Source organism: Sebastes fasciatus, chromosome 10, assembly GCF_043250625.1.
Source record: "Sebastes fasciatus isolate fSebFas1 chromosome 10, fSebFas1.pri, whole genome shotgun sequence".
Classification (NCBI taxonomy): domain Eukaryota; kingdom Metazoa; phylum Chordata; class Actinopteri; order Perciformes; family Sebastidae; genus Sebastes; species Sebastes fasciatus.
The window spans coordinates 29,970,621-29,987,729 of record NC_133804.1 but is presented as its reverse complement, the minus strand read 5'-3'; the positions used below and the strand labels follow the sequence as shown (position 1 = coordinate 29,987,729).

The window sequence follows — 17,109 nt, the reverse complement described above, 5'->3', positions numbered from 1 at the left end:
TTCATTTTTTATTTTATTTATCTATCTATCTATTCATGTATCTATCTTATGGTGCTGTATTTTTTATTTATTATTATTATCATTATTGTTACTATTATTAATTATTTATTTATTTATGTATTTATTTATGTATTTATTTATTCATTTATCTTATATCTATTTTATGGTGCTATATTTATCATTTTTATTTTTATGTATTTAGCTATATATCTTATGGTGCTATATTATTATTATTAATATTATTATTATTATTATTATTATTATAAATATCATTATCAAACATCAAAGTAAAAGTCATGGAGAATGGAGGAGTTATAGTGCTATATTTTTTTATTCATTTATCTATCTTATGGTGCAGTATTTTTTATTTATATTATTATTATCATTATTGTTACTATTATTTATTTATTTATGTTATATCTATCTTATGGTGCTATATTTATTATCATTATTATTATTATTGTTGTTATTAATCTATCTTATGGTGCTATATTTATTATTATTATTATTATTATTATTATTTTAATATTTATTATTTTATTCCTCTTCCTCATTAAATTTGTGCAAAACTGTCAGAGATTCTGTCACTCACTTTCACACACAACCCTAATTTTCATATGTATATACAGTACTGTATTTCACTTGATTTATGACATCACTTTTTATCTTACACTTATTGTCATTTTATCTTATTAATGTTATTCTATGTTATTATTGTCACTTTATCTTATCTTATCTACTGCTTTTAGTGCTGAGCTGACTTGTTCTCTCATCCTATACATGTCATTGCACCGCTGACCCTGTGTTAACCTGCACATGACAAATAAAACTAAAACCTGAACTTGATTACAGAAGTATGCTCCTTTGACATTAGGATGACAAGGGGTAACACGTTGGGTCAATAAAAAGTCTAATAAAATCTTCAGGAATAGTTTCAAAGCCTGTGGTTGAATATCTAACCTACTTTTGTAAACCTGTGCAAAACAAACTGCGCGAGAGTTTCAAGTTTGTGAATGTGTAGAAAAGATTTGATGATGTTTAAACATAATTTACATTTGACACTCTAAGTAGCCTACAAAATCTGGCCCAAAATCCTAATTTATAATGTGTGTGCGTTTTTGTTAATATGCAATTTTTTCTACATATTCACAATCTTGAATTTCCCATGCAGAGTTTTTACACCATTTTCAAGCTCAAAATCTTATTTGAAGCTTATTTGAGTCAATAGACACAGTAAGAGGACACTGTTGTGCAAGTCTTAAACTTTGCTCTGGGTTGATGGGTTTATTTTCAACATGCACAGTAGTAGGGAAGACTGTATTAACAGTCAGTCGCCCCTTGAGCCCCGGGGGCACTGAGAGCTGTCAGCAGGTTTGTGCGAATTTATTTGAAAATTTGCAATGGAAAAAAAGCACAATCCGCTATATTTTCTGTTAAAAAAAATTTGTGTGTCAACATTTAGTTTCACAAGCTTGAATGAATGTGTTGAATCAAAATACCACACAGCAAAAGGTGTTTCAGCAAAGGAAAACTGTACACATTGCACAGAGAGTGGAAGGAACGGAGCCTTAACTGGGGTCCAAATGCATTAATGAAGGACTACAGTTTGTAATATCTGTAATCTTATTTGTTAAAACTCAGACTCTAAGCCAGGAAGACAGGTTGACTAACTTGAGTGATAGACAAATAAGCAGTAAAAAAAAACAAATAACAGTCAAGCCTTTACCAAACATTTTCCTCACAAACAAACATACTGTACATGCACACATCCTTGAACATACAAAGCAGGTATATCCACAAGCTTAGAAGATAAGATTATGTCATGTTGTGTAACATGTACGACCAGGGAGGTGAACCCTGGACAAGAACGGCTCTGAGCTGCTGACTGTAATACTAATAAGGTGAGGGTTGTTGTTTATCTCTCTCACACACACACATCGTGGTGTCCTTCACGTTCTGTTAATAAATCAATAAATAAGTATCCCCCTTTCACTCCTGGGCAGGTTCAAGAATTCCAACTATTTTCTACCTTGTTAAGGAATTTATGTTGTTTGCTCACAGCTGACCAGTTCCCACACAGTGCAGATATCAGCTGATATCAGCACATAGTCAGCTGGGGAACAGGTGTGTGTGTGGGCAGCAGATTAAGTGCCTTGAGCCACGAAAGGCTTTATAGGACTTTTCACATATTATGCAGTAGGGGTGTCGTGATATACAGGTATTGGCGATTAACCATGATATTTTAAAAATGAAATATTGATATCATGCGTAAATACATATTTGATAATATTGTGTAAATAATCCAGCATCTCTTGAATTATTTCCATTTTTTCCCACACACTATCCATTAGTATAATTGTTCTTTTCTACACTTTTGTACAGTTATTGTTAGACTCCACCTCCCTATACTCATATTTTTAGTGTAATTAATTTGCTATAAAAGAGACCGAATGCACAATAAACAAAGTTAAAGACTGATAGCATTATTATATATGTGTTTTTTAAATTTCCTATAGATATCTTGATCTTTTGGCCACGAAAATCGATTGATGATTGTTTAAAATCAGTTTAAAAAAGTTCCCCTTTAACATGTAGAATAGCTTTAAACAATTGGAGACCAGCATATATAAAAAATATTTTTATTGAAAAAACAAGAACCTTAATAACAAAAATCAAACATTTACAAAAAAAAGATTACAATCTTGTATCAATGCAATAGAAAGATATTGCACTCTTCATGATTGTTCAGCACATACTTGATTATAAGGCAGAAGTTTACAATCCCCAAACATCTGAGGACACATCTTATGTTGACCACTTTCAGCTTTGTTATTCATTGCACACTGTACCGGGGTTTACAACCTTAATTGCATAACACACTTTGTTCGACACCAGAATTTTACCTTGCAGGTAAAAAAACAACATTAGCGTAATATGTGCATATTTTAAACTCCAGCATTTGGATTTAGAGGAAACTTCGGCTCATTCCAAAAACACAGTACTTGCACGCAGCCTAAAAAAAAAGCATGCTTACATGGCTAACTCCATTATATGACCTGAAAGTGTTTACAGCTCTAGGCACGTATCGCTTCTGCAATAAATTACAGAAATGACTGAATATAACATTTTACTAGATGCATAAAACATAAAAAGAAAACCATTTTCAGACAGAGCCTAATAGGAATGGTTAATAATATGTGATTAATTTAATATACCTTATTGAATAATCAGTACTAACTAGTACATTCTTGCACTGTGAGGTCTTAGTTCTGTAAATAAAATGACTAAAACTAATCGGGAGTCTCACTGATCAGCTGACCTCCAGAGGAAAAGGAAGCACCACATGTCCTTCCATGTGTCCACATGAATTATAAAGTGCTATATTCAGAGGCGTAGCTCTGTTTCACTTGCAGCTAATTATTTGGCCTCCAGGAAACAACTCGGCAAAGAGCAGGAGGCTGCTATGTCTTTCTTTGCATAGTGAGATTTGATGCGTCCTTCAGAAGTGTGATCCCTGGGTCTTTGGTTTGGAAATAAACAGACATTATTACACAGAGCAGCCACAAGAGCCAGTGTAATTTCTTTTTTTACTTTCACACCACGGCAGGACTGAGTTAATTGTGGGGTTCTTATGTGCATTTTCAGGTATTCCACTGAATATTTTGTGGCGTCGCCGCTCATCCAAAGTTGAGCTCCAGTGTCTTTTATCTGCTTTGGTTTTCTGCTGCTTCTACCATGGCTCTGAATCTTGAGTTTTCATCTGCCAGCAAAGCAGCGGGACTGTCAAACTCCGAGATCTATGAGAATGAAAAGGATAAAAACAGCGATCAGTGCCAGCATATAAAATATGAAATCGGAGGGTTCAACTTGTTAATTCCATGAACTTTTGCAGAGAGAATAAAAAAATCAAGGCATATTATTTTCTCGAAGAATATTGCAACCCGAGTTATTTCCCACTGGCAGCATATGAAAAGAATTTTAATGTCTGGAAAATATGACCTCAGGCAGCTTTGTTACGCTTTGGTTTCTGTAACCAATGCTAATCGATCACTAAAAAGCTACATTACACTCAAATGTTGACGCGGCTCAAACTATAAGACTTTCTTTCTGCTATATATATAGTACAGACAGATGATATACAACAAATTAAAGGCGTGAATTAAAAGCTAAGTTGTCACAGCTACGTGATTAACACCACAGCAAACTAAGCTGCCAACCATCAAAGCTGAATATGTGCTGCTTAATGCAATCTGTCACAAGTATTACACCATTTAGGGCTATCTAATAAAAGCAAAATAATTCAACTTCATCAATGTCTGTGTAGAAACTGCCTTGCCACTGGCACCCCACTGCAGCGAGGCCAGAGAGGACGGTTACATGGCCATAAAATAGGTGTTATTTCACACCGTGAATCTCATCCATCCTGATGCATCTATCACATTTCACTCTTAGTCTACCAACACGTCCTCATCCCAACTTGTCACATACTGCAGCTTTGTCACACCCCTTGGCGTCACTTTATTTTCGGCAACAAAACCACTATAGTTAGGTTTACAGTAGGAAAGAACTACATGGTTGGGCTTAAAATTACTACTTTTCTACAGTGAAAATGACACTGAACATTGTGAACACGGGACACGAACGAACAGCTGATTGTAACATGACGCATGGGACATGAGCAGCGGTCTCCTGTATCTAAGTCTTGTGTTTGTTGGACCCATCCACTTCCCCTCCCGCCCGCCCTGTGTGTGCCTTTTCACTCTTTAAACTATGTCACCACACTCCAGGTGCATTTTCCCTGAGCGTTTACTGTTGCCGCGGATGGGTTTACATTGTAGTTAATGGTTTCATATCGACGTTAAAGGGTGCCTTGTGCGGCGGTACCGAACACTGACGTCCATGACAAAGACTCTGTATTTGACACTCTGGGAATGAGAACAGGCTGACTCGACACCGTCCTTGGATAGAGAGATAGACTCGACTTATTAACAGGGTTAAGGCGTGACACTGAAGCAGGTAATCAATTGTGTGCATTCCATGTTCACTACATGCATCAACTGTCAGCTTGAACACAGCACCGCCTAAGTAAAATGCCTCATCCAATCCATCACCTCAAAGGGAGCAGTTCAACACAGTGAATCAGGGCTGTTTCAACTCGGGAATGAGCTTCAACCAAAGGGGGCCCGTGTGGTGCAATCAGTCGCGTCGCCTCTATACACACCTGGCCGTTGTCCAGGACCATGACCCTGCTGCAGCTCATCACGGTGTTGAGGCGGTGGGCGATGATGAGGGTGGTGCAGCTGCCAAACTCACAGCGGATTGTCTCCTGGATGAGACGATCTGTCTCAGTGTCGATGGCTGCTGTCGCCTCGTCCAATATAAGTACCTAAAAATAGAAAACAAAAACAAAAAAAATCAGCTACGTTACAGAAATAACAACAAAAAAAGATGAGATAAAAAACAACAAAACTGGGGGATTACATTATCCAAACAAAGACATGGTCTTAGTGTAACATTATAGAAAATCATTAACTCAAAATTAGGAAAAACATCACACTATTATATACTGTATATGCTGCTCATGTTTATGAGATGCAGTTCTGATGCACACCACTAGGTGACAGTGTTATCCCATGCAGGAACACATGCACACTGACCATTCTATGATATGGATAATGGTGTTTTCTTATTATGAAGCTTGAGCTGCTATCATCATCCATGTCAAACAATGTTCCACATGTCAAGGTGAACTAGAGGTGTAATATAATCAAGCACCTTGCTGTTGCGCAGCAGAGCTCTGGCCACACAGAGCAGCTGCCGTTCTCCCACCGAGAAGTTCTCTCCGTTCTCCGTCACCTCTGAGTGGAGCGAGTGAGGCAGCTGGCTGATCTGAGGAAGGCCAGAGGGGTGAACAGAGGTATAAGGACGAATGTTACGGGCTTATTCTGTTCAAGTGATGCATCATTTAGCTCAATCTGACAGTGCCGAACCATGTTGTCACTTACCATCTCTTTAATATGCGTCTTCTCAAGAGCTTCCCATATCTGTGCATCAGAGTATTGATCCCACGGGTCTAAATTAGTCCTATTGGGAAAAGAAGACATAATTGACTGGATTAAACATTATGACAATTTTATATTAAAGGATAACGTCTGTATTTTTCAACCTTATTTTCACATGTTTTTGTGTCTAACTGACTAATGGGGGACAACAATTTCTGAAATTGGTTCAGTATTGAGGGAGAGCGCTGTAGATGGCAGCTGCTCACGGGCTGCAATATGGTGCTATTGGGGCAAGCTGGCATCGTAATTTACGTCCACTAAAAGTGCTTGTTTTTGCCATGACAGGCTCTGATTGTTATTATAAGTGTCTGACAATATGGTGAGAGTCTCATTCTGAAATCTGGCGAGTTGATGTGTTGCCAGAAGACAACGGTGGAATAGTGGAATACATCCACGGTGGAAAAGCAGAGTGCCAGCCGGGCAGAGTTTGTTGTGTTGGAGTACAGAAAGTGTAGCTTAGTGTTGTTATCTAAAAGATTTTCAATGTCATGGCTGAATATTTAGATAATTTAGACAACGTGGATGAGGTCTTTGAATTCGATGGCCGCCCGTATTTATTTGAGCCGGAGTATACGGAGATGTTCAGATTTCACAACGAGACTTGAGCGGGATTGGACACAATAACAAAACCGACCGGATTAAGCGAAAGGTAAGAGAACCGTTTTATTTCTCCGTAGGGTCCTTTCCATAATGTTGTCAGACACTTATAATAACAATCTGAGCATGTCTGTGGCAGAAACAAACACTTTAGTGAACTTAACGTTGCATTGACGCTGCTCACTTGCCCTTGCAGCTCGTTTTGCGGCTGTCAGTTACAGCGTTTTTCCCTCAATACTGGACCAGTTTCAAAAATTGTTGTCCCCATTAGTCACTTAGACCCAAACACATGGGAAAATAGTATTGAAAAATACCTAAGTTATCCTTTAAAACCAGAGGTACAGCACAGTAAACTGTCGATACCACACTCCTTACCCTCAGCTGACAAAGGTCAATTTTCACCTGAGACAGAGGAAATCGGCATCCGTACAGCAACTTACTGCTAGTATTTATAAATGCTGATGTTTTCTTTTTGAAACGGTCTTGCCTGTCAAATTTAGCGTATCTGTTCTTTCATTTCTTACTGCCTGGCACCATTTTTGTTTCCGTAATAATTTCCCTCTGGTGTGGCTTTACATCCACACTGATAGACACGCAGAGTCTATATAATAAGAGTCCCAGATCACTGCTGGGCTCACGCACAGCAAATAGTATCTAGTATAAATCAAACATCTTTAGAAAACCATTTCACGGCAAACAGTGGGATATGGATACGTATTCTAATAGGATCACAGATAATATATTCTGCTCTGTTTGGAAGTAAAAGACATATATTTGAGATCTAAACAGGCGGGTTGACTGAAGGCACACCACTGTTTGCAGCAGGGAGTATCCAACTATATGGGAAGGAAGTGCTATACGTATATGTAAGCACTGACTCATGTGATAGATGACCACATTGTTGCATCAGTAGACACTGAGGGATTTTCCATTAGAGCAGTTGCTTAAGAGCACATTAATGCTTGAGGGCTACGTGTTTCTCATTCATTCCCTCCGCTCAATGCATGAAACACAAAGCTTGTTAATACAAGTAATTATCATCGGGATTACCTGACTGTCCCGATGAAGAGCATGGGCTCTTGAGGAATGATGGCTAGCTTGCTTCGCAGGTCATCCAGACCAATCTGTGCAATATTGATTCCGTCAATGACGATCGAGCCTCCGGTCAGCTCCACCAGTCTGAACAGAGCGACACCCAGGGAGGACTTCCCTGCAAACGCGTACAGAAAAAGATACAGCATGAAGAGATGTGTGTACAAAAGAGATGCTGCTGGCTGGGGAATAGAACGGGTCACTCGTACCTGATCCCGTGCGGCCCACAATGCCGATGGTCTCTTCCGGCAGGATGCTGAAGGACAGCTTCTTAAGCACGAGCGGCAGATCCTCACGATAACGCATGTCCACATCCTGGAAGGTGATGTTTCCCTGCTGAGGCCAGGAGGGGGCAGGAGCATCTGCCTCGGGACTCTGTCGGGGTGCTTCACTCTCTAGACACTGAGATAAGGAACGGAGATGGAATCTGGTATTAATCTCTAAATCTCTGTGGAGGTGCAAGCGCCTGAACTGATGTGCAGAGATTTTCTCTCTATGAGCTTTTCTTTGAACTTGAGACTAGCAAAGAAAAAAAAAAAGTTGAGTTGATATTCGTATCTTTTGCCCGTTTGATGGCTGTTGTGTGAAACAAGCCCTGTCATGTGCTCTGGAGTGTGTTAAGACCTCACACTGGCTTTCTATCTGCTTCCTGCTGTGTTTATCACACATACACACACACACACGTCTGGACATGCCAACTGCCCTGAATTCAGCTGCTTTGTCATTCTGGGCTGGTCTGCGTCTGATGGTGTGATTCTAGACGGTGTGCCAGTCTATGTGACCGTGCACAATGTGCCACATAATCCACCTCCCCTCTCCCCTGCACTAATCAATGCTCTTACCTCTACATAATGATTGATCCTCTCTACTGATGTAAACCGAGCTTCGGTCTCTGTGAGCAGCCGCACGGTGAACTGAAACAAGCCGGTCAGCTGGAGGTGAGAGAAAAGCGGAGAGAGGTGGAAGGTTAATGGTTAGCACTGTCGCACCAATTACTATGAAACACTTGGTTATTTACAAGAGCTGCTCCTCGTCAACGAACGAGCAGCGAAACAATCAGAAGATTTACAACCTAATAAACAGATTTGCTGATGTGGCTCCTTCACAATTCTTAATCATGACTGTTGATTATGACATGCAGTAAATCACTAAGCATTTAAAAAATAATAAAACCATGTGGTTCCTCTAAGACAAGCTGTGGAGATACAGTTGCATGTATACAGTAGTTCTTTGATGCATCCCCCACCAAAAAGGAAAATGAGTGAGGCTGAATATGTGTATAACATGTTGGTCATTTAAAGCAAGACTATTACCCTTTTCCCACCAAAATTAGCGTGTTTATGCAGGTTTTGTAAACACGGAAAAACCTGCTGAAAAAAGAGGCGATAGACTCCTTTCCCATTGCAAGTGAAGCACATTGAGTCTACGCCTGTCTTATGTAATGTGCTCTATAAATAAAACTTGATTGATTGAGTATGCCGTGCCGTTGTACCGGCCTTTCTGGGTTTTTTTCCTGGCATGCCACGTTCAACATCACAGACGCACCAGTCGGCACTAGAGGCAGGGTTAGTAAAATGTGAAACTGTCGGCAGTTACTACTTTTTTTTTTTATATCTGCTACTTATTCAGTCTCTCTTTCAAACGGTCAAACCAGAGTTGGTGATTGTTGGAACAGTGGGAAGACTAACAAATGAATGAAGTGTGTTTTACGACGATCAGAGAGGTAAAATTACTGTTTTGTGATTGGAGTCTGGTGGCGTTGAGGAACGCATATTAATTGTATGTTTTGTACGTTAATAAATTATAATACTGGTCCAAATCCCTATTGATTTTATTTATTATATATTCACTTCAACGCACGTCACATAGCATCGCACCGGAAAAGGGGTGAAATTTAGCGTGTTTAGCTGCAGAGTCATTTGTCCCGGGAATGATTGCAGATTGTAACCTTTCATAATGAAGGCAAAGGCCAGATGTTAGGGGTTTTTTGTCCAGTGGGAAAGGAGCAAAATAAGTAACTTCTGCTGAACAGCTACCTTTGAATGCTAAACAACTGTTTTTCCCAACTACAGTTCAGCTAAATGCTATAATACTATAAAATGCCTCTCTATAGTAGCTGTAAGAAACAGAAGAGGCTTCACTTTGCCACATTTCTAATCCTGTCTAAAGCTTCAAACTACCCTCTTTTCAGCCTTTTCTAAGACTACTAGGGCTGCCAGTGTCTCCATACTACATGTGTTTGTTTACAAACCTGCACTGCGTACGATATGGCGAGGCCTGCGTAGGCTGGAGGTATCTGATTGTGCATGAAGACAATGAAAAGTGCTACACCAGTGATAAGAGAGATGCTGATGAGGTCGAGGCGAACAGCCAGCCAGCGCATAGCACAGCTGAAGAGGTAGTTGGAGGCCTGGTTGGTGTCCAGTAATTCCTGATATCTGGAAAAAGAGAGATAAAACCAGCGACCATGAGGTGTGGTATATTTACAAACCGGGGAGTAAACTGAACGAGAGATAAGATTAAATTCAAGTTTAATGATTTCCATCTGTGACAGGCACCATTGTACTCACCTTTGGAGGAAGTCGGGGCCTCTTCCGTAGGCGTGGATGGTGGAGAGTCCCTGAAGACTGCTGGTGATGTGAGAGGTGAATGGTGATTGGCTAACGTTCTCCAGGCGCTTCAACTCACGAATCAGAACCCTGGAAATAGAGAAAGATCATCTTTTACATTTACCTTCCTACTATAGATCATTTCACAGTTGTAACGATTCCAAATGTGTCCCAGTTTATCTCCTGTTGCAGTCAAGTGAATAGTTGCATCATAAGTTAGGTGTCCTAAACATTAGTATGAAACCAATAGTACGCATATTACAGTATGCAAACGCTGAACACTATGGTGGCATAAATATCCCACAATGCAATGCGGTAGTGACGACAATCAATAATGCTTCGACTTAACTGTAAGTATAAGATTTCACTTTGCTAGAAGTAATATATTTTTTAAAATTAGTTCAGATTTTGATTCTCACAAACAGACGTTTCGGTCACATGAGGTTGGCACGGGTTACCATGGTTACATGTCTCCAACTGGCATGGAGGCTCTCAGGAAGCGACGACGTAAATTGCTGCTCAGTTCTTCCGAAGAGATACATACTACTGTTTATTCACAGTATGTTGAACGATAGTACACATATTGAGTATGTAGTGCATAGTATGCGATTCCGGACGCAGCCAATGACATCAGCTGACAGGAAGTAGACATGGACCCAAGAAATATTGTGTAAATATGCAATTAAAAATAATTAAATGCAGATGTTTGCGAGATGTTAATATCATTCAGACCTCAAGCAGTTTTTCTAGTGTCTATAACTTCATAATTTGATGAGTGATTGAAAGTCCCACTGTCTTAAAATATCCATTCTTATTACAGGCAAGATATAAACTAACTCTAGAAATTCATTACAACTAAAGTTTGTTTTGATTTATAACCTTAAATGGTTGTGAAAAAAAAGTCCTTATGAGGTAAAATTGCAGGGCTGCAAAATTGGAAAGCCTCCACTCAGGTTTGCCTTATTTGAATGAAAATGGTGGGGTATTGTGTGCAAATAAGCTCCGGCATGAGGAGTAAATCTTCCAAATAAATTACATTAAATTGGAAAAAACCTCATGAGCAACACTCTACTATAAGCCACAGTAAGTACTGTACAATCCTGAATAAAGTAGTACAAGTACACACCTTTGTGAAGGTAATTGGTTTTAAGATCTAAAGTATCACATTTTTGGTTAAAGTGATATTGCTGCCATAAACCACATATATATTTAGTTAGATACCGACAAGACATTACACCTGAATGCTGAAGCACCTCTAAAGAATGAAGAAATGGAAAATGCATCAGCTCTAATGATGCAGTTGTGTGTCAGACAGGTAATGATGACACGGTGGACAGAGAGGGACACGGTCCACAGCAGCCGTTTTCCAGACAGAGCTCCGGTCGTTTCCTGCTATCTGATGCATGTGCAATATTATGAGCGCCGTCGCACAGACGGCCACACAATCAGCAGCCAGAGAGACTCGCCGTCGACGGGTCGGTGTGAGCGAGAGAGGTTTATTGACAGAGGTGGGGCGTCTTTCTACTTTTAGACACCACGACAGAATGGATGGTGCGTGTGAATTACGAGTCTCCCATGAATCATTTGGTTTTCTCATAAAAAAGCCCAGGAGAGAGAGGGAAACAACATGACACTTCTTCGCTTGGAGGCTGTGATCCAGACAAACATGTTTATGCCCTGGGCAGTTTCATTTCAGAATTCAATAAAGGCCGCTTCAGAAGTGGGTGATTTCAATGGGAGCTGCAGTTTGATGCAACATCTATACATATCCCGGGATGTCGTGACTTTGTAAGATACAGTATTTCATTCTTTTAAAGTGTTGCCGAGGGGTGCTGCTGACTACCGTTTGGTAAAAGCTGGGGGTCATCTCTTCCTCTTGGTTCAGGAGTGATTAATAATCTACAAATCAAGTGGCTCTTAAAAGATAAATGAAGATATTTTATATTATATCATAACTTTACACCAGCACAATAACCCTAACATGCAATGTCATGCTCTTCTCGATCTCTCAGATACAGGAAGCAACAAGACACCGTGGTTATTTCCCAAGATGCCAGCGAGCTGCTGTTCCCCTCAGTGGATTCGCCTTTATTGCAAAATTGCTGCAAAGCCATAAATAATGACTAAAGCAGAGTCATCAGATCATCCAGCGCGCTCTTGCAACATTTACAACCGAGCAGAACAGAAGCTGTGAAAAGTTTAATCAATGACCGGTAGCGCTCTACACACTGGCAGATAAAGATTATCGCTGCACCTCTTTCACAGTTATTTAGCCTCACTATCCTCCAATAAAAGTTACCTGTTAGAATAAGTTTGCATCACCTATTTCATAATCATTATGGACTGTGCTGCCATGTATGCTGTCGTTTGTACAATATAATAAACATAACAATACAAAGCTAATCACATTCACCACTAACAGAAAGCTCCTTTAATTGGCAGCATTTTTATGCATGAGACTGGTTTGATTTAACATTTAATCAAATCTCTCTTTGTAAAGTAAATAATGGACACTTTGCAGCTCTACAGAGATTTTTTATCCTGTTTTAGCTCAGTGTTTTTCAGCCCCACATTTACTGCATGGTTCAGTCTCATCAACCCCTTTTACAGCAGAAGCTGTCAGCAAAAACAAAAAAAACATTGTAGACTACCTGCTAGTGCTGTACCGAATGTCATTTCTTTTTACCTTCAAAGCTTCTATTGAGGTTGTTGGAGGAAGCTTTGAATGTCTGTCGTCATCTCCCGAAACCAAAAAAAATCCTTGAACAAAATCCTATATTTGAATAAAGTGATTCATCGGATTATTAGTTTGTTTTAGTTAATGCACTTTCTTTAATGAATATTACTCGTCGGTGCGTGCCTTTCTTTAATGTGCAGCAAGCGGGAGAGCAAACCGTTTTTGAAAATGTGGTTTTTGAAAGGCTAAACGCCAACAAATATGAATTGAAGCAGAATATTTCGTTAGATAAAAACATGTCGTGAATTTTTGTAAATTATTACATCTATTTTATTTTCAATACATTTTGACTTTTGGACTTCACAACGCTCTGGAGTTAAAATGTTTTGATCACACGAGTCGGAAACAATCCTACGCAGCCACCACTGGAATCAAATTCTGCAAATAGCATAATACTAATAATATTAGTGTAGCCTGATCTTTATCTGCAACTGTGCACAAATAGTCTATAAAACACAAGGAAAAGACTGTTTACAATATGAATAAAGCTTCGAAGCTTCCAACTATTCGGTACAGCCCTACTACCTGCCCTGAACCAAAGAGTAAGCAGACAAACTTAGCGACTAACTGGTGAAGGAAGTTGAACATCTGGCAGCTTAGATATTTGCCTCAGGACTAAACTGAGCTAAATGTTTTCTTTACTGTTAACAGTTGTCTGTTGGGCAGAAACATGACTCCTAACAAATGCAAATGTTGCTCTGTTTCTGCTGCCAATTGTTTGCTAACAATTTAGCCCCATTAACTTCATGAGCCAGTGTCTATCTGTCAGCATATTTAGATGTTTTTCTGCCCCTAGTGGCCAGAAATCAACTAATGTAGTTACTAGTTTCCACTTAACTCGAGCACCTGTTGCTTATTACTTACCTGCTGCTGGTAACGCTGCTCAGATTGTTCTCAGGGAGATGAAATGTAATGTGTAAACAGTCTGTTTGAATCTCAGGCTTGATGCCAATAGCAATGATAACAACAGGAGTGATGAGAGTCTGACCTGGAGACCCGGTTGACGACGCAGAGGAAGGCTCCCAGTGGCAGGATGGAGATCAGGAACCACGGGAAGACAATGCCCACCATTGCCAAGCAAAACAGCACCAGGGTCAGGTTCTGCAGCAGCATCTCAGCTTGCATGGTGAGACGCACGTCAACTGTGGAGAGGACACATATTATATATCAGTCACGCTGCGTGGTTTTGGATCTATCTACCTATCTATCTCTATATGGGAAGAAAACTTTCCCTTCGTGACTCCCTAAGTGTCTTTTAGTGTTCACAACAGAGAGAAAAATGGAGTCTAAAAAAAATATTATACTTATAAACAAAACCAACCATCCAGAAAAAAACAGCAACCCACAACCTCAACATGTCAAGCAAAGACGCCAGTGAAGTGGATAACAGAAAGGCAACACTAAGCAAAATACTCCATGTGAAACCCCCACTGTGTCTTGGCAGTACACCTTGTCAACCAGGGTGACTTCGCTGACTGAGAGCTCTCTTTGGGGAAGGTTCGCAGTCAAGACAAATCAAGTCTCACCCTCATCCATGTCTCTGGAGAAGCGGGTCAAGATACGACCCAGAGGCGTCGTATCAAAAAAGTGCATGGGGCTGAGGAGGAGCCGGCGGAACAGCTTGTCGTGGAGCACGGAGGCAGCCTTCACCGTGCACTGTCAACATAAACAAACAGCCGTGTTTGAACATGAGACCTGACACATGGAAACAAACAACTTAAGGAAACATACGGAAAGAATCGCGGAATGGATAAACAGACGGCTGGAAGGAATAATCGTCTGTCAATGTGCTCAGCCTCAAACAGGAAAACACACAATGGATAAATACAGTGGCACTCATCTGTTGCCTGCAGAGTTATAAATGCTGCTTCACCATATGCTAAGCATGTGCACAGTGGTGGGTAGTTATTTTTTTTGCCTCGTGCAAGGCAAGCTGTCATATCTTCATTTATAATGAGTTTCTGGGAGGCTGACATAAAGGTCATGACCCAGTGAGCAAGAGACATCTCACCAATAGGACAGAAATTACATGTGGCAGCAGAGAACAAATTAATTCTATTAATGGAATATTCAACACTCCCAAAGATCTCATCACAGCTAGGGGTAAAAAAAGATTAGCCATCTTTGAAAAATTAGCAATTTCAAGTGGCACACATTAACGTGGGGACCTAACCTCTGCAATGCAGTGTCAGGTTGGGTTAGCTTGAAAAAGGAGGACGCGCCTGAAGGGGAACCGACATGCATGCACACGCATCCTTCCTTTTCTCTCCGCCTCTTTGTCTCTCTTGCACACACATGCAGTTGTTGTGAAGCTGTGAGACATGGCAGCGGCGGACAGATAAATGGATTTGGCCTACAGGCTTTTTCAATTATAGCACTGGAACCACGGGAGCATGAACAAATGACAATAAAGACAATTAGGGAGGAGCAGTGCTTAACTGTGAACACCGCTACTATATCAACTTTTCATATCCCTTTCAAACGCCGCTATCGTTTTAAAGTTGGAGTGGATGTGACGGGAAGAGCTTACCTTCACAAACACCAGCCCTCTCATTGTCTTCAGCAGCAGAGCAGCTCCCATGGAGGCGACGTAAACAGTCGTATAGTACTGGATGTGAGGGTTGAGTCTCATGCTGTTCCTCGCCATCGTTTCATTCACCAAGATTAATGAGGTGTTCTGAGGGCAGATGGAGCAACAAATTACCAAGAGTGAAGAAAAAAAATCCAATTTCTCCCCCATTTCTCCCTTTTGTCTCTAATGAAACTGAGAAAAGCACACACTTTGGAATACAACGTGAAAAATGAAAATCAGTCAGTTCAATGATGTTTACCATTCCAAGCACATTTCTCAATAGCAGCCACCGCCTATTTTGCTGCACATCTGTTTCTTCACTGCTCGAGCTTGTTTTTAATTAAGTTTACTGTGGCGCCGTTACTTTTTTAATCATGCACATTCAGATTAATGCTCAGTCGGCTGCCACAACTCACCGAAGCATAGTAGTTCTTTTTCTTTTGGGAGACAAACGCACATTAAAAGGAGGCGTCTATTATAGTCGAGCAGGATCGTCTACAAACTCACCCCGCTGCCCTGTCTGATCCAGTGGCTCAGCCACCAGTTACTGAAGGCTATGCTGCCTGTGGTGGAGAGGAAGAGGAAGATGTTGATGATGAAGACTACTGGGCCCCCTGCTGCTTTGATGTAGGCGCCATACACAGACCAGGCGACCGCACCGGAGCCCTTCTCCTCAGCTTTCATCAGTCGCTCTGAATAAAAGATATTACATGTGAAACATTGTCAAGGAAATTAAAAAGCATTTAGCATTCATTCTGCATGTGGAGCACGAAAAGTGGCGGGGTCGCTCACCTCTTTTCTTGCTCTCCACCTTTGGTCCGACCTTGGCAACGTCAACAGCACTGTCACCCTTTTCTGGGCTCGCCCGCTGCTGTTTGTTTTTTAAATTCTCTTTCACCAGATTCTAAGAGACGAAACGGTGAGGAAAGAAAGCGAGCTTTGAAATCACAGCAGCTGTAACAGCAACACACTGCAAGTCATTTAAACAGAGATATCGGTGACAGAGTCTTTAGCAGCTCACCAGTAAATCAATACACGCATAAATAATGAAAGGCCATGTATGCATTAACATTTACAGCTTCTGGGCCCGCCTTTCTGGGCTCATGAATTATTCAGCTTGTAATGTTCAATGTTTTTGTGCAGTGGGGGCCAAAGATGCCTGACTCAAAAGAGCTGGCCCGCTGCCTCACGTGGCCTTACCTCCTGTTGCATGCTGTTGAATAGGCTGGCATAGTCACGCTCTTTACCCATTAGCTGAGCATGGGTGCCGTGCTCGGCAATCTGCCCGTCCTTCATCAGGATAACCTTGTCACACTCCGGCAGGTACTAGAAAATTAAAAGATAAGAAACAGAGGCAAAAATTAATCAGCTAATCATCACTAAATCAGTTATTTTGTAGGCTTTGGGAAAAATTACACATTCTGAAGGAAAATTTGGCTT

General features: G+C 40.5%; 1 protein-coding gene across 2 annotated transcripts in view; it reads right to left on the bottom strand.

Moving 5' to 3' along the window:
- Positions 1 to 2,628: 2,628 nt before the first annotated feature.
- The window catches only part of LOC141775707 (ATP-binding cassette sub-family C member 5), a 31,427-nt gene continuing 16,946 nt past the window's right edge, over positions 2,629 to 17,109 (bottom strand). For both annotated transcript variants that reach the window (XM_074649306.1, XM_074649307.1), the window contains exons 15-29: positions 16,870 to 16,995; positions 16,462 to 16,573; positions 16,177 to 16,361; positions 15,628 to 15,774; positions 14,624 to 14,753; positions 14,086 to 14,239; positions 10,322 to 10,450; positions 10,003 to 10,189; positions 8,594 to 8,683; positions 7,961 to 8,153; positions 7,710 to 7,869; positions 6,006 to 6,084; positions 5,776 to 5,889; positions 5,222 to 5,386; positions 2,629 to 3,797 (exon numbers count right to left, since the gene is read on the bottom strand). In XM_074649306.1, coding sequence (XP_074505407.1) covers positions 3,705 to 3,797; positions 5,222 to 5,386; positions 5,776 to 5,889; positions 6,006 to 6,084; positions 7,710 to 7,869; positions 7,961 to 8,153; positions 8,594 to 8,683; positions 10,003 to 10,189; positions 10,322 to 10,450; positions 14,086 to 14,239; positions 14,624 to 14,753; positions 15,628 to 15,774; positions 16,177 to 16,361; positions 16,462 to 16,573; positions 16,870 to 16,995 — 2,064 coding nt within the window. In that variant the 3' untranslated portion in view covers positions 2,629 to 3,704. The remainder of the gene's footprint in view (positions 3,798 to 5,221; positions 5,387 to 5,775; positions 5,890 to 6,005; positions 6,085 to 7,709; positions 7,870 to 7,960; positions 8,154 to 8,593; positions 8,684 to 10,002; positions 10,190 to 10,321; positions 10,451 to 14,085; positions 14,240 to 14,623; positions 14,754 to 15,627; positions 15,775 to 16,176; positions 16,362 to 16,461; positions 16,574 to 16,869; positions 16,996 to 17,109) is intronic.